At 39.4% G+C, this 22,940-nt stretch overlaps 1 protein-coding gene across 1 annotated transcript; it reads right to left on the minus strand.

Moving 5' to 3' along the window:
- Positions 1–16,768: 16,768 nt before the first annotated feature.
- On the minus strand, positions 16,769–18,552 carry LOC114492481 (mortality factor 4-like protein 2). The gene has a single exon (XM_028506798.2). The coding sequence runs from the start codon at positions 18,286–18,288 to the stop codon at positions 17,422–17,424; it is 867 nt and encodes a 288-aa protein (XP_028362599.1). The 5' UTR covers positions 18,289–18,552; the 3' UTR covers positions 16,769–17,421.
- Positions 18,553–22,940: the final 4,388 nt, after the last annotated feature.

Consider the following 22,940-nt stretch of genomic DNA (forward strand, 5'->3'; position numbering starts at 1 on the left):
ATTGTTTAGGTGTGAGTGAGATATAATAATAGGAATAATTTAGTAAAATATACACACTTGATGCTTTGTACATGCCTTTATGTTATCATTATATTTTAGAGAAATGGAAACTTGAAGTTGTAATTGAGGCATATTGAATGTAATGCACCTAAACAAAACTTTATAGAACCCCAATCAGAGGACCTATACTCGAGCCCTGGCTCCCTCCTTCAAAAGATTAACCAATAAATATATACATATATTTTAAGATTAAAGAACAAAGTTTAAGGTATGAGTTCATCATCATTTTTATTTTCTTCCTAACCTATTCTTTCATTTAGTTCTTCAGCTATGGGGTTATTGTAATGGTGAGAAGCTTCTGTTCCAGGAGCACATCCGTGGAACACTAAACACCAAATGCAGATAGACCCTCTGTGTGTTTGGGTGTGTCTAACACCATCTCACCAGGGTATTGGTGGGGTTTTTAGACAGGACCATCCAGGGAATTGCTGTTTAGTCTAGTTTTTGTTCTTATGTTCATGTATCTTAGTGTGTCAGGCTGACTCTGGCCTTGTCCTGATCCAGATGACCTTAGCCACACCCTGGTTCTTGTTGGACTGGTCCCTTCTTATATCAGAACTAGCACGACAACATGAAGAACACTCAGTGTCCACATTGGTAATTACTTCAGTATAGTCTCTAAGCGGCAGACTTCGGGCTTATGCTGTACAGCCCTATAAACAACATTCTTAAACTCTAGGAGATTTATGTGCTTAATTACTAACTGTAAGTGTAATATGTAGTGCATGTAATATGTAATACGCTAAATATAAATGTGAGAGGTGTGACTTTCCTTCAATGTGAACAAGTTGTTGGTGAATCTCTTCAAGGATCAGGGAAGTGGGGTTTTATAGATTTTCTTGATTTTAAGAGGAAAAAAGTATTACATGGCATAGTTTGTCACAGTTGAGGAATTTCTTGCTGGTGGATTCCATTAAACCTTTGCATGCCTACACTTAAGTGAGTTATATAAGCTCTTTAGCCAAGTTCCATTAAGATTTATTTATTATTTTACAGCACTCATCACTCTGTAATATTATATTATTCCCTATCTCTCAGTCTTCTCTTAGTAAATATGGAGTTCAGTGAAGCAGGCACTGGTAGTTAAACATTCTTTTAAAAAGTATCATAATTTAGAATAGTACTTGGAACATAATTGACATTCAGTACACATTTGTTGAAAGAATAAGGTTATGCTAAATAACTTCAGATACTTGAGTCTGAGTGTACCTAGTTCTTAGTTAATCTTTGAGAATTTCCATATATTCCCCTCTGTTGTAGTTTTCAGATAATAACATTGGTCTTGGTGACATCTGCTTGCTCTTCTGGAATTTCTTTATTTGCATATTTATTTATGGAACAAAAGCACATTTTATTAATCAGCATTCTTCTGAGGGAAGGTGCCATATTTATTTAAAGAAAATGCTTTGATCGGTACTAAAAAGACTTCCCAGTGGGGCCATGAAAGTGGGTGCGTCTATTCTGCTTGAGAAGAGAGAACTATCCTGTCTGTTGCCTGGGGAAGATAATGCAGGAAGACAAAGAAGGAAAAGCAGGCTGAAGGCTGTAAGAGACTGGCGAGAAGGCTGTAAATTCTCTGATGTCAACTCTTCCTCTGATTCTACTCCAAAATCTTTCATAAGATTAATTCACCAAATGCTTGGGTTTGAGTGAATATTTTGTGTGTGTGTGTGTGTGTGTGTGTGTGTGTGTGTAAATTTCCTTTGTGAAAATTTACCTGTGGGCTGAGAGTTGCACTAAAGTAAACTCAAAGTGGGAACTGAGGCAGCATGTATTGATGCTGGTGCACAGCGACAGAGTGATGCTTGGGCAGAAAGTCCTGGTTGCTTCCTGAAGCCACAGGGAGGCCTTAGAGTGGCAGGAGTTCAGGGATGGAGGTGGGGTTAAATTTATCTAGCTTTCTGAGGACAGGGGGATTTTTACATACCTCATGTAGAGATGAGCATGCACTGACTGCTATAAACATTCTTTGAGAATGAGTATTTGGGTGAATGAAGAAAGCCTTCTGGGTCAGAATCCCTCCGTGCTTCACCTTGGGACTACCATCAGGCAGGGAGCTAATGAATGAAGTCTGAAGTTTACAAAGTGTGGTTCAAGGGACTGTTGACAGTCGGGGGAGGAGCCACTGCTGTAAACCACCCTTTCCCCCAACCCAATAGGTGCTGTCCTCTCCTCAGGGTGCTAGGCCAAGGTCCACATGCTCACAGGGCAGCCACCTTGAGGCTCTTCACAACTTTCAAATAAATTTTTTGTATGTCTATTTTAAAATTGGATGAGTGTTAGTTTTTCTAAATTTAGTAGAAAGGTTTAATTTTCTTAATGATTATTTCCTATTGACTGCTAAGATAGAAGTGAGCTTTTTATTTAAGAACTGATTTCAGTGAGCCAAAGTTGGTATATTATTACCTAGGGGTGGGCTTTCCTAAAGCCATTGAGTGGCAGACTCTCCAGAGTACATTCAGAGGTCATAGAGCACTAGAGCCATAACGATACTTAGGCATGGCTTCCTCTTTTGCACTTTCCAGAGCTTTTGTTCCTATTTCTATTGTAATTATCATATCATATCACATCATATCATATCATATCACATCATATGAAATTATCAGAGCCATCTCTCTCAATTTATTGCAAGCTCCTCAAGAGCAGGGACCAAATCTTAATATTTCTTTTTTTTCAGCACTTTGGATAGGGGGTCTAGACCAGGAAACATGATCATTAAATGTGGGTGGAATGAATGAGCCTGATCTCCTTATTTTCACCTGAGGACCCTAAGACTTTCCCGAAGACACAGAGTGAGCTGGTGGCAGAGTTAGGATCAGAAATAACTTTTTCTCTTTATTTTCATTGTTGACGGTATTGCAGATGCCTCCACCCCTCTGAATCCCCCTCTTTTGCCATCCTCCTTCTAGGCCCCACACCCCCTTCCCTCTGACCATCACCCAATTGTCAGAAATAACTTTTCTGACTTCAGGGTTCTTTCTTACATTCCTCTTTCAAAAAATTTACTTGGAATTGGGTCCATGCCTTACACATGCACAAGGCAGCACCTAGTGTCATTTAGGCTATGTCCAAAGAGGTGGGTCCACTTGTAGTCTATGTAACTGAAGATAGGAAGGTAGTGGTAGTTGTATGTTGGCAGCACTGGCATAACCTAAGGATCTGAATTGTGGCTTTCTTCACTCATCCCTGAAAAATAACTTTAAGGGAGCAGTCATTAAGAGAACAAATGCTTCTCTGAAGCTGCATAGTAAATATTTTAGAACTATTTTATTTTTTTAAAATTTTATTTTTACTTATTTTTAGAGAAAGGAGGCAGAAAGAGAGGGAGAGAAACATCAGTGTGTGGTTGCCTCTCACACGCCCCCAACTGGGGACCTGGCCTTCAACCCAGGCATGTGCCCTGACTGAGAATTGAACCAGTGACCCTTTGGTTTGCAGGTTGGTACTCAATCCACTGAGCCACACCAGCCATGGCTAGAACTATTTTACTAAATAAGGGAGTAATGTCTTTGGGGTGAGAGCCAAGGGAGGCAAGGGGCTCCCTGGCTGGTGTCTGCTCTACTGGGAGACTGGAAAATTACTGCTGAGGCTACTTGTACCCCTTATATGCTGCTTTCTACACAGCAGCCAGAAGGATCCATCCAAAACACAAGTCAGTGTTGCTACGTCCGTGCTCAAACATTGCAATGGCTTCCTCAGAATCAAAGCTGGGGTTCAGCAATAGTCTGCAAGGTCCTATGTGATGTAGGGGCAACTCTTTTGCACATCCTACTACTCCAACTTTGCTTCTGATGCTGCCACCCTTGCTTGCTATGTTTCAGTGCGATGGTCTCTGGCTATTTATTGCGCATCCCAAGGACATCACTTACTGCCTGTGCGCTGTCACTCTTCTCTTTCTGTTGTGCTATGTGTGCCCCAGGTATCTGCGTGGCTTTCTTCCTTACTTCATTTAGGGCTTTGCTCAAATACTTCCTTCTCAGAGTCTCCCTGGATCATCTTATTTAAAATAGCAGCTCCTCGTTCTCATCACCCTGTTACTTTTTTTTTGTTTTTTGTTTTTTTCATTTAATTGATTCCCTCCCTCCCTCTCTTCTTTTCTTTCTTCCTTCCCTTATTGTGTAGCCTACCCAGCTAGAGTAAAGTTTTGTAAGAACAGAGCTTTGTTTCTCTGGTGAAATGCTATAAGCCTGACACATAGCAGTACCTAAGTATTTGTTGAATTAATTGAATGACTTTGTATGGGTTCAGGGAATTCAAGATAATTCAATAGAGCCCAAGTTTAATATCAATAGAAGGGAACATCTGTTTCATAGGGCTTGGCATTAGAAAACTTGAATTCAAATGCTGCTGGCATGTGCTCTGCCTGGCTTTTGGCATAGGTTTGTCTCTGTGTATGGATGAGTGGCATTGAACAGAATATTGCAGAATTATTGTTGGGTTAAGCCCTCTGCACAGTTAATTTTAGGGGTGGAGGTCACTGAAAGCAAAGTTAAATGTCAGATTAGTCTTAGTCTTTATATACCAGCAACATCTGCAGAAGATGAATGATTTACCTTCTTTTTTATTGTAAATGTTTTTTTGTACCTTAAAAAAATCATTCTGGTAGAAAATGTCAAGTAGCAAATACCACTACTGACAATTTTCCTTATGCACTGCACACCAAGCTGCATGGTTGATGGAGAGGAATTGAAGCCCCAGGGAAAGCTTGGAAGGGATGGAAACAAATAAAAGCAGAATGGAAAACAGGTTTGTAAAGAAAGTTGTTTCATCTCTGTGCCATTCATGCCTGACAGAGCTACAAAGGAGAAGAAATTGCCCAAATTCTGTCTTCCTTTTTCACCCTCTGCTTGGTTTTAATAGAGAACCACCTAGTTCTTAGCTGATGGCTTCCATAGCTCTCAGGCCACATGGATGACAAGTGGCTCTAGCAGTTGAGGAAGCCTTGGGTTGAGGTGGGAAGCTGCAGTATACCCATCCTTTCCAGCCCACCCAGACAGACTGAGCTAGGATTTGGGGCCACAGACATGATGAGGCTTCCCCAGCCTCATTAGGGTTGGTGAGAAGTGTGTGCTGGTATTTTTATTCTCACTTCTGTCTCCATCATAAACCTGACAAGGATCTGTTCTTAAGATTCACACAAATCTAGTTTCTAGTGCCTTTTTTGGGGTCATTCTGTCACTTATCAGTTAAATTTGTTTTTTCACATATGATAATAGGAGGATACTATTCAAGGATAGCTTAATCAATAGCTTTTATTATATATAAGTAGTTAAGAGTTCTATCATCCAAATTTATTTGAATAAACTATGAGTCTTTAAGATCACAGCATTTGTGTGATATATCCCAATTGCCAAGGTAATTACATTCACGTGTTTTTGTTTTATTTACCCATAATATGTGTGTTTATATTCCTATTATATATGAATATCTCTATTTCACAAAGGGGCTCAAAAGCCTCCTGCAACTTGATGTATTCACCTCTGTATTCCTCACTGGCATTGGGTTAACCTATGTCCTGTTTGTATACCCGAGAGAATACATGTTCCTATTTTTGTACCTTTATTCTATCATCTCTTTTTGCCTGAAATGTTCTTTTTTCTATCTTTTTCTTTGGCATCCAATAGAGATATACAAATAGACATTAAGATTGTATTTATCACTTTTTTAAAAGAGCTACCTCAAAATCCACCTCTTCTGGCAATCTTTCCCTGGCATTCCAAATTAGTAATCTGATGAGATGCTAAAACCTCCCCCTTCCCCAAGGACTGCAGGCAATTTGATAATGTCACAAGGTTGCCCAGTTGGTCAAAATACCTTAACACTGTCTGGGGCAACAACCAAGACAGGTGTTACCTGCTAGGTCTAAATAGCTTGGTATAAAAGATAAGGTCAGTAGGTCTCAAGGTAGGCTAAGAGAAGGGGAGGACCAGCAAGTGCCTCAGTTAGATTAGTGAGAATACAGCACCTCTTGAGGGCCCTGCCTATCCTTCTACATGGAACCACAATCCTTGTGGTATGATAGAAGTTTGTGCCTCAATCATAAGGCATTTCAGCTTCAATTTAATTTCTTTCCCAGTATTGTAAACTCTTTAAGAAAATGGATAGATTATTTTTTTTAGCCATAATAGTTTCTTTTTTAAAAAGGCTTTTATTTATTTTTAAAGAGAGGGGAAGTGAAGGAGAAAGAGAGGGAGAGAAACATCAATGACTGAGAGATACATTGATTGGTTGCCTCTCACATATCCCCAACTAGGAACCTGGTCTGTAACCCAAGCATGTGCCCTGGCTGGGAATTGAACCAGCAACCTTTGGGTTTGCAGGCTGGTGCTCAATCCACAGAACCACAACAGCCAGGGTGAAAAGGAATGGATTCTTAATGTTTTTCTTTTCAGAGTGTTTTATACATAGTGGGCACTCAATGTTTGTCAGAATGTAAATGGAGAGAGTCAGGATCCAAGGCTCTGCTGAGATCTTTCGGTGCTCCCATGGGAGGGTTGAGCACATCTGCCCTGGCTGGGTGTTGATGAGTAAGCTTGTTATTGGAAGCTCTAGAGCTGTTACAGCACTGATCCTGGTTGTAGTGGTGAGGTTGGCTTATAAGGAATGGTTTTGTCTTCATTTTTAGAAGCTCAGCTTCTGAGATTGTATTTTGAGTTTGAGACGGGGTTCTGAACAGGAACTGGGGCTCTGTCAAGAGTGAAAAAATCAATAATCTAATCAAGCCTTAGAATAGACTCAGGACCATGAAATGAAGACTAGTTCCAAATATAACCTCCAGGCACTTTTAATGAAGTAGTCCTAATCTCTTGGACATATTTAAAGAGACCTTCTATAATAGATAGAATATAATGCCCCATTTCTTTGATGACCTTGGACACCCTGTCACTGAAGCTCGGATCTTCCCAGGCCCTTCCTGCTCTCCAGTCAGAATTAGTTACTACCCCTTCTGCTTTTCCTTACCCTTTGTAGCTCTGTTACAAACCTGCTGCTGATTCTGTATGTCCTTTTCCCCATTTCAACATGGAGTGTATATAGCTCCTATAATGTTCCTCCTCTATAAAGGCCTGGAAGAGACCTCAGTCCAACTCATTGGTTTTATAGGAAGAGATGGCTTGCTTAAGGTTGCAAAGCATCTGCAATCAGAACACAGACCTCCTTAATCCTGATTCCAGTCTTATTTTTATTTTTTTCTGTTACAGACTGAATTTTTGTGTCTCCCTAAAATCACCCATTGAAATCAATCCCCAACGTGATGGTGTTTGCAGGTTGGACATTTAGGAGGTGATTAGGTCATGAAGGTAGAACCCTCATGAAGGAGTGTAGTGTCTTATAAGAGAGACACCAGAGAGCTCCCTCACCCCTTTCACCATTTAAAGGCACAGCAGAAAAACAACTGTCTATGAACCAGGAAGCAGGCTCTCACCAGACACTGAATCAGCCAGCATCTTAGTCTTGACTTTCCAGCCAGCAGAGCTGTGAGAAGTACATTTCTAGTGTTTATAAGCCACCTGGCCTATTGTACTTTGTTATATACATTTTTCATTTGTTAGCCCAAATGGACTAAGAAATCTTCTGATATGGACTTTGATGCTCTTGTTGACTATAGGTGCTGTTCTGAAGGATCTCAGTGTTTTAAGTCAACCTATGTATAATTCTTTGATTGTGGCTTTGAATAAATGTCTGGAGTCCTATGTTAGAAGAGAAAGTGTAGAGAGAGAACAATGCCTTTTTACTCGACATTCTCAAAAACAAAAAGAGGAAAATGACTGCAAAGTCAAAATCTAACTTCGTAAAAATCTTTATTTAATTAAAAGTCAGCTACTGAATATTTTACAAATCAGAGTTTACTTAATTTGCCCTGGCTGCTGTGGCTCAGGTGGTTGGAACATTCCAGTACACCAAAAAGGCTGAGGGTTCAATTCCTGGTAAGGCCACATACCTAGACTATAGGTTCAATCTCTGGTTGGAGTGCAAATGGGAAGCAACTAATTGGTGTTTCTCTCTCACATCAATCTCTCTCTCTTTCTCTCTCAAATCAATAAACACATTTTAGAAAGTATTCACTTAATTAAAAGAACTTGTTGATTTTTCAATGCAGTGTAAGTGCTATAATATTACCTTGTTATTTTTATTTGCATAGTGAATAAAATATTTCTTCATGCTTGGATAGGTTCTACTCAGATTTTCAGAAAGGCCAGCTCCTCTGAAAATGGACTGTATTTTGCAGGGGGTCTTTGCCATATAGATGGATATCTTCTGCTGTATATTTGTGAACCTTTGGTTTTTGAAGATAACCCTTCAATAGAGTTGCTTCCTGAGCATATGCATTTAGTTGAAAAGATAAATGTGTGGTAAGAAGCCCTTACCCACCTCTGGTTAAGAATTTTTGTTAATGTGTTCTAGGTAAGGGTCCTGTCTGCTTCAATAGCTCTTATCGCTATTTAAAAATAAACAGCAATTGGGTTTTGTCCATATGGAAAATGCAGGCTTTTTGTGATGAATATATTTGGGACTAAGATGCATTGTTATCACCTTCTTTCTTTCCCCTTCCTCCTTTAATGGCTCATTGAGGTATCTTAGCCCAGCTATTCAAGACCACCAATAAAGTTATTCTGGACTGTTCTCCCACTGTGGGCTCCTTTGAACTTCTCTGTGTTTTTCTGTGGGTTCCTATAATTGGATCAGACACGTCACTAAGATCTTATATCTTTTTTCCCCCCTAAAATGTGAAGTATCCTAACACTCAGACACATATCTACATGTGTATATTGATTAATCAGCAAACTGGGAGTACAAATGACAGACCTCAGGGAACAAAGCTTGCTCCATGAGCCAATTTGGAACCACCTGGTCAGGGAACCCCAGGTAGAATATGTGGTCTCTGGCATGTTCTAAATATTCAAAATATCTTCTTATCCTTCCTAACTCTCTTTTCAGAGTTGAAATTATACTCAGAGGGGAAATTATAATAAGAAAGCCCTTGGAAAAAAGCCCTAAAAACAATAATTCAGAAGTTTAAACTACAAGTAAGTTGTTCTGAATTCTAATTATTATTATAGAAAAACACTTATGAAGTGCCTTCTTGCCCATATCAATATGCTAAATGTTGTGTATCTTCTAGAAATATTGCCCTGATCCTTGGAATTTCAGATAACCCATTATCTTCCTTTCTCCTTCCAGAGAATATTTTTGCCCCTTATCACAGGGTTGTAATACCATCTTCATTTATTCTCATGGGTATTTAAACTCTTTATTGAGCTTGTTTAGTGGTTTGTATATTTTGGATAGCTGTCTGATCTGGATTATAAATTGTTTCAAAGTAAGTTTATTTCAGGACCTTAGCTCTCTACTTTAGCAAGAGAATAAACTCAGCACCCTTGGTCTGATGTTCTCTGATGCTTCAGAGCACATGCAAATTTGATTACTGAGTGTTGGAAAGGAGGGTTATTTGGGTCTGCCTTATCATAACTTCTTCCCGCTGGTATTTGTCCTAATTCTCTATACACACATTGAACTGGAGGCCTGTGTTTAATAGCATGTTTCAGATACATTATGGAACGGAATGGGTTAAGTGTCACAAACAAAAGTAGAACTGAGACACATCCTCAGTGTGAACTAAGTCTGAGGAGTAAGACCCTATTTTCTTGGATATTGTCTATTAAATAATTATTATGATAAAAATAATATTTAATATGCTATTTTAAAAATATATTTTATTGGTTTTGCTATTACAGTTGTCCCATTCCCCCCCTGCCCCCACCACCTTATTTTCTTCTGCCTGGCACCCTTTCTCACACCTTCATTCCCCCACTTAGTTCATGTCTGTGGGTCATACATGTAAGTTCTTTGGCTTCTCCATTTCCTATACTATTCTTAACCTCCCCCTATTTTGTATCTACCATTTATGCTTCTTATTCTCTGTACCTTTCCCCTATTACTCCCCTTCCCCTCCCCACTGACAACCCTCCATGTGCTCTCCATTTCTGTGATTCTGTTCTTTTTCTAGTTGTTTGCTTAGTTTGTTTTTATAGGTTCAGTTGTTGATACTTTGTTTGTTGTCATTTTACTGTTCACATTTTTGATCTTCTTTTTCTTAGATAAATCCCTATAATATTTCATGTAATAAGAGCTTGATGATGATGAACTCCTTTTTCTCAACCTTATCTGGGAAACGCTTTATCTGCCCTTCCATTCTAAATGATAGCTTTGCTGGATTGTGTAATCTTGGATGTAGGTCATGGCCTTTCATGACTTTGAACACTTCTTTCCAGCCCCTTCTTGCCTGCAAGATTTTTTTTTTGAGAATGAGCTAATAGTCTTATGGGAACTCCTTTGTAGGTAACTGTCTCCTTTTCTCTTGCAGCTTTGAAGATTCTCTCCTTATCTTTAATCTTGGGTAATGCAATTATGATGTGTTCCTCCTTGGGTCCAACTTCTTTGGGACTCTCTGAACTTCCTGGACTTCTTGGGAGTCTATTTCCTTTGCCAGATTAGGGAAGTTCTCTTTTATTATATTTTCAATTTCCTGGTTTTCCTCTTCTCCTTCTGACACCCCTATGATTTGGGTGTTGGAACATTTAAAGTTGTCCCAGAGGTTCCTAAGCCCCTCCTCATTTTTTTTTTTTAATCTTGTTTTCTTCATTCAGTTCTGGTTGAATGTTTATTTCTTCCATCTACTTCAAACTGTTGATTTGAGTCCCAGTTTCCAACAGGGAACTGTTGTTTCCCTGTACATTTTCCTTTATTTCATTTTTTATTGCCTTCACCTTTTCCCCTTATTTTGTGACCATATTCAACCAATTCTGTGAGCATCCTGATTACCAGTGTTTTGAACTGTGCATCTGATATTTTGGCTATCTTTTCATTGCTTAGTTGTATTTTTTTCTGGAGCCTTGATCTGTTTTTTCATTTGGGACTTATTTTTTGTCTCTGCATAAGAGTTATATTATACGGGGTCAAGCCTTAGGTAATCATCAGGGCAGGGCAACCCATGTTGCTGGGCTGTGGCAGTGTATGTGGGCGAGGGGTCTGAGAGGGAACAATGCTGCTGGTTTGGCTTTTGGTAGGCTTTTAGTCACTTCCCCCACTGCCCACAGGCAAATTGGGCCCTTCTGGTGCTGATTCTTGGGTGGGTGGGTTTGTGTACATTCTAGGACCCTGTGGGTCTCTCCAATAAACTCTCCTGTGAGGCTGGGAGTTTCTCCCACCACTGCAAACCCCACAGGCTTTTATAGTCAGAGGTTTTGAGGCTTTATTTCCCCATGCTGGAACCCTGGGTTGCATGGTCTGTCTTGCTCCCCAGTTTTTCCTCCCAGTTTATCCGAATGCAAATGTGGGAATGCCTGTTCTGCCAACTGCCACCTCGCCTTCCCAGGTTCTCCAGCTGCCACTTCGCTGTATGTACTCTCCACCCAGCTGCCTGTCTCCACCCCTCCTACCAGTCTGGATGAGTGTTTCTTTTATTCCTTGGTTGTTAGACTTCCATACAGTTTGATTTTCTGGCAGTTCTGGTTGTTTTTTATTTTTAAATTTGCTGTTGTCATCCTCCTTTTGGTTGTGTGAGGAGGTACATTATATCTGCCTGTGTCTCCATCTTGGTCAGAAGTCCTTAATATGCTCTTTATTAAACACTATGAGTCAAACTCTACACTACGTGCTTTCTTTTTTTCTTTTCTTTCTTTCTTTTTTTATTGTTGTTCAAGTACAATTGTCTCCATTCTCCCCCACTCTCCCCCACCCCACCTCCCACCCTCAATCCTACCTGCCTTTGGCTTTGTTCATGGGTCCTTTATACGTGTTCCCTGATGACCCTTCTCCTTTCCACCATTTTCCTCCATACCCCTCCCTTCTGGTTACTGTCAGCTTGTTCTTTATTTCAATGTCTCTGGTTATATTTTGCTTGCTTGTTTGTTTTGTTGATTAGGTTCTACTTATGTGCTAGTGTAATTTACTACTCACCACAATTCTATGGTTTAGCTACTATTATTAGCCCCTTTAGGGGAAAGTAAATTCAGACTGATGAAGGTCAGGTGCTTGCCTAAAGTCATACAGTGAATGGGGTTGGGCTAGGAACCCTGAGTGTCTGGCTCCAGAACCCTTGCTTTTAACCACTAATGAACATAACCCCAGTTTACTGGCTGCTTTGAAATTATATCATCTATTTTAGAGAAATAAAACCATGTGTGCACTGCTGGAAAGTTCTAGATTGGACAGTATGGCATGACTCGTTAAGAACTCAGGCCTGAGGGTCAGGTCATGGTGGAATTCAGCTCTGCCTTTTGGGAGCTGGATGAACTAGGCTAATTATGTAAACTCTGAGAATTCATCTGAGAAATGGGGAAAAAATAATAGTGCCTGCCACACAGGGTGGTTCTGAGGTTTGATTGAGATAATGTGCACAAAGCATTTCACAGTGTCTGGCACAAGTTATCCTTAAATAGTGATGATTACTATTATTACTAAGAGTCCTTGTGTTTGGCAAGTGAAGCTTTGACACCCAGAGACAGGATTCAGCTCCAAGTTCCCTATGTAGCCCCAGTGGGTGGTCAGAAAGGGGCAATCATTTTCCCCACTCCAAGCAAAGCTAAAGTTTTCTCAGAAAAAGGTCCAGGCTCAGCCCAATGCAGAGTTTGCCACTGTGATGCTTGATGCTGGCTCCACATTAGAATCACCTGGAAGCTTTGAAAACTCTTGATGCCTGGGAGCACCTCAGATGATTAAATCAGAATTCCTAGAGCATGAGTATATGTTAAAGCTCCCCGGGTGAATCCAATGTACAAGTCAAACTTGAGAACCATTTTCTGGTGACTGAAAGATGATCCTAGATGCTGGCCTTCAGCATGATAAGCACTACACACCTGAGAAATTCAGGAGTCAGAGAGGCTGATAAAGAAAATCATATTAGTTTCCAGGCATTCTGCATACAACTTCCTAGAACAGTTGGTGAGATAGTGTGAATCTTTTGGACAGATCTTGCAGCAGTGGCATCAGTTAGAAATACTATGTGCTGGATGGAGAATTTGAATAAAAATTCAAACCTAGATTTTAGTCCAGTTCTACATTTCCAAGCTTGAACATATCACATGCCATGTTGGAGCCTCAGTTTCTCCAGCATGATGGGAATCATGATGCCTGGGCCACCTAAACAAGTATTCGTCACATTTCTTAAGTACCTGTCATTGGGGAGGGGTACTCCTGCCCTTCTATTATTCACTTCCTAGATTCTGCCCCAGGGAGAAAGGTCTACTGAAACAATTGATCTGAGTTTAGGGTTTTCCCTGGGAGAGGGGAATGCTATAGAGGCAGAAACCTAAATTTCACCTATTCTGTAGCACCTCCTGCTCTTATGTGGGAAGCATTTAAGATAGTTTGCTTATGTCCAGCTGAGAGGGTAGAACTCACTTCAGTCCCAACATTCCTAATTGATGGGCAATAATTTAAGTAGGTTCTCAGCATAGTTTACTTCAACTTTGGAGTAATTTTTTCCCAGTTAGCTACTGTTTTTGTGTTACAGTTTCTTGTAGAAGGAACACTGATGTAGGAGGGTAATGACAGGATTATCTTACTCCTTTCTGGAGTCAACATCACTGTACTAGAAGGAGTTGTGTGTGTGCAGATGTGTATTTTGGAGAGAGGGATAGATATAAAGGAAACCTAGAATTTAACAGGGGAGAAAAGTCATGTACAAGGATATTCATGAAGTTAAACCACATTCTTACACCATACACAAGAATATACTCAAAATGGATTAAAAACTTAAATGTAAAACCCTAGACCATAAAAATACTAGAAAAAGCATAGGCATTAAAAACTCAGACATTTTTTTAGCAATATTTTTTTCTGATATGTCTCCTTGGGCAAGGGAAACAAGAGAAAAGATAAACAAATGGGACTACATCAAACTAAAAAGTTTTTGCACAGCAAAGGAAATCATCAACAAAATGAAAAGACAACACACTGAATGAGAGAACAAATTCACCAATGATACATCTGATAAGGAATTAATATCCAAGGTTTATAAAGAACTTATATAACTCACCCACCCTCCCCCCAAAAAATAACCCCAATCCAATGAAAAAATGGGCAAAGGATCTGAATAGACACTTTTCCAAAGAGGACTTAGAGATGGCTGATATACATATGAAAAGATGCTCAGTGTCACTAATTATCAGAGAACTATAAATGAAAACCACAATGAGATATCACCTCACATCTGTCAGAATGGGTATCATCAATAAATTCACAAACTAAGTGTTGGAGAGTATGTGGAAAAAAGAGAATGCTCATGCACTATTGGTGGGAATGCAGACTGGTGCAGCCATCCACTATGGAAAACAGTATGGAGTTTTCTCAAAAAATTAAAAATGGAACTGCCTTATGACCCGGTAATTCCACTTCTGGAAATATATCTGAAGAAATCCAAAACACTGACTTGAAAGAATATATGTACCCCAATATTCATAGCAGCATTATTTATAATAGCCAAGATATGGAAGCAGCCCAAGTGTCCACCAGTAGATAAGTGGATAAAAGAGCAGTGGTACATTTATACAATAAAATGCTACTCAACCATAAAAAAGAAAGGAATCTTACCTTTTGTGATAGCATGGATGGACCTGGAGAGTGTTATGCTAAGTGAAATAAGCCAAGCAGAGAAAGACAAAAACCATATGATTTCACTTATATGTGGAATCCAAAGAACAATTTAAACAAAAAAAAATAGAAATAGACTCATAGATACAGAAAACAGACTGACAGCTGTTAGAGGGGAGGGAGCTTAGGGGGCTGAGTCAGAGAGCTGAAGGGATTAAGTAAACCCCCCAAAACTCAGAGACACAGACAACAGTATGGTGGTCACCAGAAGGAAGGGGGCTGGTGGTGTAGTAAAGGGGGGCAAAAGGGGTCAAATATATGGTGATGGAAGATGACTGGACTTTGGGTGGTTGGCACACAATACGATATCCAAAGATGTATTAGAGAATTTTACACTTGAAACCTATATAATTTTATTAACCAATGTTACCCCAATAAATTTAATTAAAAAGAAAAAATGCTTCAACTAATTATTTTTTAATGAAGATTTTATTTATTTATTTTTAGAGAGAGGGGGAGGGAGGGAGAAATAGAGAAACATTGATATGTGAGAGAGACATCAATCAGCCAGCAACCCAGGCACATGCCCTGACTGAGAATTGAACTGGTGACCTTTCAGTTTGCAATTTGGCCCTCAATCTGAGCCACACCAGTCAGGGAGCTTCAACTAAATCTAATTTTGAAATACAAACATATAACAATTGCTCAGTTAAAGGCTTTTAATTCTAATGGCTTTTGAAAAATTATGTCATCTTTTGGTCTCTTCCTTCCCCTGTTTTTGGTTTCTGTATGATGACTTTTTCACCTATATACACACTACATAAGTGCAATATAAAAAGTATATTTTTACATATGGGTTTGGCAAAATACACTCACTAATGTATACGACACAGCAGTTTCTAGTCAGAGAGTATCAGATGGAGTAAATTTGAGTTTCACATCATCTTTGATGAAACAAAAATGTTTTGCTTTGTGTGCAAATGCCAAATGCCAGGGATGAAGTGTTAGCACCTTCTCACGACTCTCCAGCAATTGCATGTGTGTGCTAGTTCCACATTTTGAAGTGTTCTAATTTAGCTTTTATTTTGCCTGGAGGGTGTTTTTCTGTGTATAACTTTATTTTCAAGTACAATTTTAGTGCAAGATAACCATGAGCCCCTAAAAGGTTGAAAAATTGATAAAGAAAAGGATGTAGAAAGAAGGAAAAAATGACTACAATAAACCTTCATCATATTCACATTATATTTTATGTGCAAACTCTATTTAGTTTCAAATTGTTGTTTATTACCTATATACCATACTTGTTTTCATTGTTCAATTGCTGTACCTTATTTTTTTTAAACCTGAGAAAATGGTCTGGGTGTCTTGATTTGGAATGGGACAATCACAATGTTTCCCATTCTAATAAATGGATTTTTTTTACTTAATGGCTTTTCACTTTGCAGTCAGTTTTTCCAGGAATAAACATTAAGTCCTTAATAGGGATCAGTGTATCAATCTGTCAGCCAAAACAAAGGCTGTCTGAGGACTAGATTTGGCCAGCAGGATACTACATTTAATGAAATAATAGCTGCAAAAGTACTGTAAAAAATGTTAAAGTGCTGAACAAGCATGAGGGTGGTTATTCCAGGACTTCCATGGTACAGGGTTGGGGGCAGCACTTCTATTCCTTAGGGACAACCGTGTTTCATTATCATCCCTTTCCTCACAGGTTTTTCTAGCCCTCCCCTTCGTGATCCACAGGGTCTGGAATCAAATTTGAAATTTGCCCATTTCTTTCTGAGACCAGACAGCTTTGTGAGCCTCCTGGTGAAGCTAGGAACCTGGACGTGGGCTCGTTAATTGTCTGGGTGTTGTGTGGGTCAGTGAACAGAGATTTGGGAGTTAGGAGGTTGGGGTGGGCTCGGGCTTTGGCTGTGCTGCATGGTTTGACTTTAAGGAAATCGCTTAACTTCATTGTACTCAGTGACTATTTATTATTATTATTATTATTATTATTCTATTATTAACATTATCAACATTTTGTAAGCCTTAGGCTAAATGAGAAGATCTCTAAGTTTTTTTGCATAAGCAGAATCCTTTAAAGTCAGGCATGGTGTTCTTTTTTTTTTTTTTTCTTTGAAATTTAGAAACAGATTTTATTAAGATCTGAAATACAGTTCCTAAAATATCAACTTCTCCAGAAAACCGTGGCTACACAATAATGCATTGCCTCTATCATGTTAGAACGTGCATTAGACTCAAATACAAAAACCATGAGACAAACCACCATCCTTCAACAATTAGAGCAAAGATAGAATGCCTAAGGAACAACATAGATGGACTTGCAGAGGATGGGCTGTTTTACTTCAAGCACCATTTAAAAAAAAGAGCACAAATGCATGGGTTTTCGGGTATATACATTAAGTTGAACCTTTGGCACTAGGAACCAGGGCATTTTATCACATAGCATTAACACATAATTAGAAAATTGTGTAGTGTCAAAGGGGCAGAACCACCAGCATTTAAGCAGTGTTGTCAACTATGCAAGAAAATGTTCTACTGAATGTTTCTTCTTTGCCTAATTACTGCATACACTGGTAGCAACTTTGAAGTGAGGAAAGGAGCTTGCACTCCTTATATTTTCTGTTTAAAATAAAACAGAAAAACTCAAATACAAGCCCTGTTAAACATTAATAATTTTAAGGAACATCAATTATACAAGAAAAAGACTAAATGAAAAGAGTGTTTACAGATACCAGACATAATAGTTGAGTGGTCAGTAGACCCTCACAGGGCTTTGTGGTGGTACTCAGCAGAAGCCACTTTATAATCACTGGCAGTAAACAGAGATGCAGCATTCTTTGCCAGATACTTTAGGAAATCATGCAAATAACCCAACAATAATGCAAGGCTCTTCTCATCAAGGGGCGTATATGCCAACATTGCCCCAGTTCTTACAAATAATCTCAGTAGGTGTGGTGCGCCATAAACCTGGGACATTGGCGCATCAGGGTAAGCCAAGAGGATTTCAGCATATTGGGGCCTCTCAAATTTGTAGAGCAGCTGAGTGCCCAACATCACATTGAAGTATTCTTTTATTCCTGCAACAACTTCATTCACTGCATATTCCTTATTGTCGACATTTCCTTGTGATCTCTTGCAACTTGCGTACTCTTCTAGAATGGCATCTACATTTTTCTTAGCCGGGAGTTGAAACAGCTGCTTCTGCCTGGTAACTAAGTCCCAGTCCTCAACAAGCCATGGTTTTAGTTCTTCAGGGATCTTCACTTTGACTTCCATTCTATTCTTAAATGTCTCCTCGCTTTCAACAGTGGGGTCAGCCCGGGCCCTTTTCTTCCTAGGTGGCTGAGGGGCTTCGCTGGTACTGCCACCATCTCCGTTTCCAGGAGTCTTCTGTTTATTCTTTCTGGTCTTCCTCACAGATCCTGAAGGGGGATTATCTGCAGAGCGACCCCCCCATCTGCCTGGGAGGGCTGGTTCCAGATTTTTCTGCTGTGGACCAGCTGTTTTCTTTCCTGATGAGGCCCCTCTCATCTTACTTCTCTGCATATTGCTTCTAGTTGGTTTTTTGAAGTTGTCTTCTTCTGTAGGTTGTTGTCCACGAGTTTGAGAACCCTGCTTTCTGGAACTCATTCAACCCTGTTTTTATTTCAACCAGTAATCCTCTTCCCTCTTGCTCTTCCAAGAACTAGTGTTCTCTCAAATGGAATCTTACAGATCTTTCAGGATGGTCTGGAAGGATGAGGTGGGAGATACAACCCAATATTCTGTAATCAGGATCAGATCTTCTGATCCTTATCATACAGCAAACTTAGCTTTTCTGATAGTGGCCTGAAACGAGAATCCAGTTCATTCCAGCAGCCGACGTGTGATCACTGCCGTCCCTCGAACAGCCATAGTAGGCATGGTGTTCTTATTGTCAACACTTGTTCCTTCATTGAACATCAAAGCCTTACTGAGGACCAGAGACATCATTCTAGGCACTGAGGGTTGAACAGTTAGCCAAAGAGAAAGAATCCTTGCTCTCAGTGAGCTCACATACTTATGGTTGCATCAGAGATAATCTTCCCTGCTTGTTTAATACCTGCTACTACCTGGGTAAATGTATTCAGGTACTCCATAGAGAGCCACTAAGTATTCAGGAAAAAAGGTATTCTCAGTGGTATACAGGAATTAAAAGGAAGTCTTAAAAAATTCAGCGTGAATTTACCTGGGCTAGTGAGTGACATTGACTGGGAGGTCTGAGACACCAACTTTGTAAATTGGTTTGTTTTTTGTTGGCACTTACAAGGCGCTGCTGGTCACAGATGAATGGCTAGCATCGGGCCCAGACAGTGTTTTCACATTGAGCCATGTTTTAGCAGACTGGTGAATCAGGCTGAGGGATAAAATGGTCATGTGGGTAACCACATCGATAAGCTGAAACTAGTCAAATCATGAAGAAATCAGTAGTGTTACATTTATGAGTGATTCTCTCTAAAAGATGTCCATTCTCTACTTTCAGGGAAGCTTGGTAAAACATCTTTCCTTGGTGAAAATAGCTTCTTTTTACTTTCCCTTTGAGGACTTAATGTTTAAAATACTTTTGGCACATTTCTCTCCTTCTAATTCATCTTGTTTTTCTTCCACCTCTTCCTATTTTTTCTTCTTTCTCCTGTTTTTTCTTTGTTTCTTTTCCCTTCTGCTCCTCTTCCTCCTTCCTCAAGTAGAAAATGATTACAAGGATCTGTGATAAATTAATGTTCCCATTGGGGATTTAAAATGTAACATTTCCAAATGCCCCCAAGAAAATTAAGCTAAGGTAAGTTTGACATGAAGGACCCTGAGCATCACATCTGCTTTTCTAAATAGAAGAAAGGCCAGAGATACCTCAAGAAAGAGCTGAAGAACATAGCACCATAGTACTCCTGTGTTGCTTTAAACCAGGAAGATCTCTGTTTAAACTAAAACAGTTAAATGCTTACCATCATCTAGAAACGGATCAATCATAAGAGCATAATTGGTTATAGCAACAGAGGCTGTCTTAATAGACCATTGCCAAGTGGTTAGAAAATGACAACAACAAAAACAGCAAAAAATGACTAAGATTTATTGTTAAGAAATAGCAGCCCCTTAGTTAATATCTCTGAGGTAAGTCAATTGGACTGTATCTTTTCCTTTGTAATTGTTGATGGACCATTGCCTTGATGAGGTTTCTCTGTGCTTGCATGCATTTAGTTCACTGAGATCCTTCACCAAAAATGCCCTGGTTAAAGTCATTCCTCCACTTACCCTAAGGATGCTGTTGAAAATGGGACTACATCCTGCAGTGTCTTGTATATGAAATCTCATGTGAAAAAAATTTTTTCTTCCTGCTGAGTGCTTAGAAAGACTTGGCTTCTTTTAAAGAGCTATTTTTAGGTATTTTATGTTTTTGGTCTGTTTGGACAATAAGAGCTACCCACGTCTCTATTTTCCCTTTGGTTTCCAGGATGCTGAGAGTCAAATCTGATAGTCAACCAACCTCATGGCTTGCATATCCATTGGTATCCATTCCTCATCCTTGGTCTTTTCCTACTCTTATTTATATTTCATTTCTGATCTGGATTGTTAAAACTTACCATCCCTCTCCCATAACATGTTGCTATGCTTTCACAAGGGATAGCCTCAAATCATTTGTGAAATTCCTGTCTTTCTACCCAAACTGGCATTAACTGGGCTCAGGTTCTCATGTGTCTCAGGGGAGTTTCTGCAGCGGTCTCCCATTTGAGCTCACAGCCTCCTGAGTTATCTCCATGCTGTCCTTTTTGCTGGAGTTCTCATCTGAGAGTTCAGATCTAAGCATGATGCTTCCGTGTTTAAAACCCTGCCTGGACTCCCCTCTCTCCATGGAAAAACCTAGTTACCTATGATCTGCCCTAACTATGGCTCTAGTCTTAATATATGCTCCTTTTTATATACTCCATACTTCTGTAAATTTTATTGAGTAACAATATAATTGTTAAAATTTTCACTGCAGTAGTAATTTTTATACCCAGGAGCATGGGAATTTAGCAGACTTCCTTTATCAAAACTGGATGCATAATACATCCATCTATCTGAGATGAAAGGGAGTACACAAGGGATTGAAGGATAGAAACACTGTCAATTGGTTGAGGCTACGTGACACCAGTTTGGCAAGTTAGTCATATCTAGAAGCCAATTAACTGTACCAAACATTTGTCAACCTAAATATTTTCTAGGCTTCTTCCTTATACTTTCTTTATGCCAGAGGGAATTGAGAGCATAAATAGCTCCCTACCAACTTTCTTTCTTGATCTCAACTTCCTCCCTAAACCTCTTTGTCACTTTCTTTCGGTTAGAAGCAAGATAGTTTTACATACTATAGTTCAGTTGGAGTTAATTTTTTTTGTAGTCTCTGGGTTAGCCAGCTATGCCATCCTGATTAATTTCAGTTTTAGAATTCTGGATAAAATGAGAGGGCTAGATTGGGTTGTCTCAAACCATCCTTTCAGTTTTCTAAATCTAAATGGAATGTTCTTTAAAAAAGAATAAGCAAAGATAGATATCTTCTTAGGCATTCATTGATTAGGAAATATTTATTGAGCACCCATTGTACACCAAACAAGGTATAACCTATGGGATACAGAGTTCAAGATACAATTATTTTGCCATCACAGGGCTGGAAGTTTAATTGGGGATTTACCTAAATATCCATAGCACAAGGTAGAATGTATTAGAGTGTATTAGAGTGTTAGAGTGAGGTCAGCCTGTATATCATCTGGCCTCTCCTTCTCAAAGAATGTCCATGGGCTAGCAGCTTCAGATTCACATGGATAGAATCTCAAGCCCTACTTTTGACCCACTGAATCAAAACCTTCATTTTAACCAGATCCCCAAGTGACTAATATTCTTGTAAAAAATTGAGAAGCAGAGATCTTGTCCAAATTCATCATTTTATGGCTGTATAAACAGGTCCTGAAGGATGAAATAACTTTGCTGCTTCAGTGGGAGAGTTAGGACTCAAATCCACAACCCCTGATTCTTGGTGGGACATGTCTACAGTGTGTCATTTCTTGTTATAAGGTACTAAGGGATTTCAGAGAAAAGCAATAATTGGAAACTATGTTCATTTTGATTATAACATATACCCATGAACCCAAACTTTGCAATGCAAGCCAGATTGGGGGATTCAGCCTGATTTAGCCTGCTGTCCTTGCTTGGATCACATTAACTGCTCTCTCTCACTAACAAAATCAATGCCATGTCTCATCCTTACACTCTCTTTAAAATGCAGAAATGTTGACAGTCACCAAAGGGGAGAGGAAACTTCCTGCTCCTGCAGAAGAAATTCCCAGGCTAGGTTAATACTTTGTCATCAGATCTATCACCATCAATGGGGGAAAAACCCAAATATCTCCAAGCACACACTCTACTGAGAGAGGGTCACAAAAATCATCTGCCTACATGTGCAGCCTGTGGAAAGGACTCCCCAAAATGGGCCCTGTAGGCTAAGTGGAAAACATGAAAGTGAAATGAGATTCCAGTTTCTCAATGAGCCTTTCTGTGTCCTAGCAGGTAGAAACAGTTCTACCCAGCTTTGGTAGAGAATTCACAGGGTTAACAACTAAAGAATGGAGTTCTTGTAATCAATATAGTCCTCTGGCTTTATTGATTAGAATCACCTGCTTATTTTGCAGCTAAGATTTTTTTTTTATCCCATTCAAAACAAAGACACCCTAGGGGACCATTAAGTAAATAGGCATTTAAGACTTTTTTCATTGCTAAGAAAGTAGTTAATTATTATTAGTGCCTAAAAGTCTCAATTCAGACAGAACACCTGAATGAACACACTGCCGAAATGGTAGTGACATGTCTGCTATAAATGGATGCCAATTTGCAGTTTATTGAAAAAATGCTGCCTTCTCCTTAGAGTTGTTGGGGAGGGGTGTGACTCCACATTTAACTCCTGAAAAAAAATGAGGCTTGGCAGAGTTCTTCTTCAAAGGAGCTGGGCTGGAACAGTTTTTCCAAACACCGCACATCCCTGGTGGATACCACTGTTGTATGCACAAGTAGTTCACTCCAGAACCTGACTAAAGAAACAGATTGCCAGTATGGGAACCCTCTTAAGATATTAGGTCAATTTTATTTTATTCAGAGAGCATTCATTGTTCTGCTTCAGGAAAACAAGTCAAATGCAGATTGAATAACTTGCTTCTTCTTGTTTGGGATGATAGGATTCAATACCACTTACTGATCTATTATTTCTCCTTGTTTGTTAATTACAAAAAAAAAAATCAGCA

The sequence above is a fragment of the Phyllostomus discolor genome, chromosome 1 (genome assembly GCF_004126475.2).
Source record: "Phyllostomus discolor isolate MPI-MPIP mPhyDis1 chromosome 1, mPhyDis1.pri.v3, whole genome shotgun sequence".
Lineage (NCBI taxonomy): Eukaryota > Metazoa > Chordata > Mammalia > Chiroptera > Phyllostomidae > Phyllostomus > Phyllostomus discolor.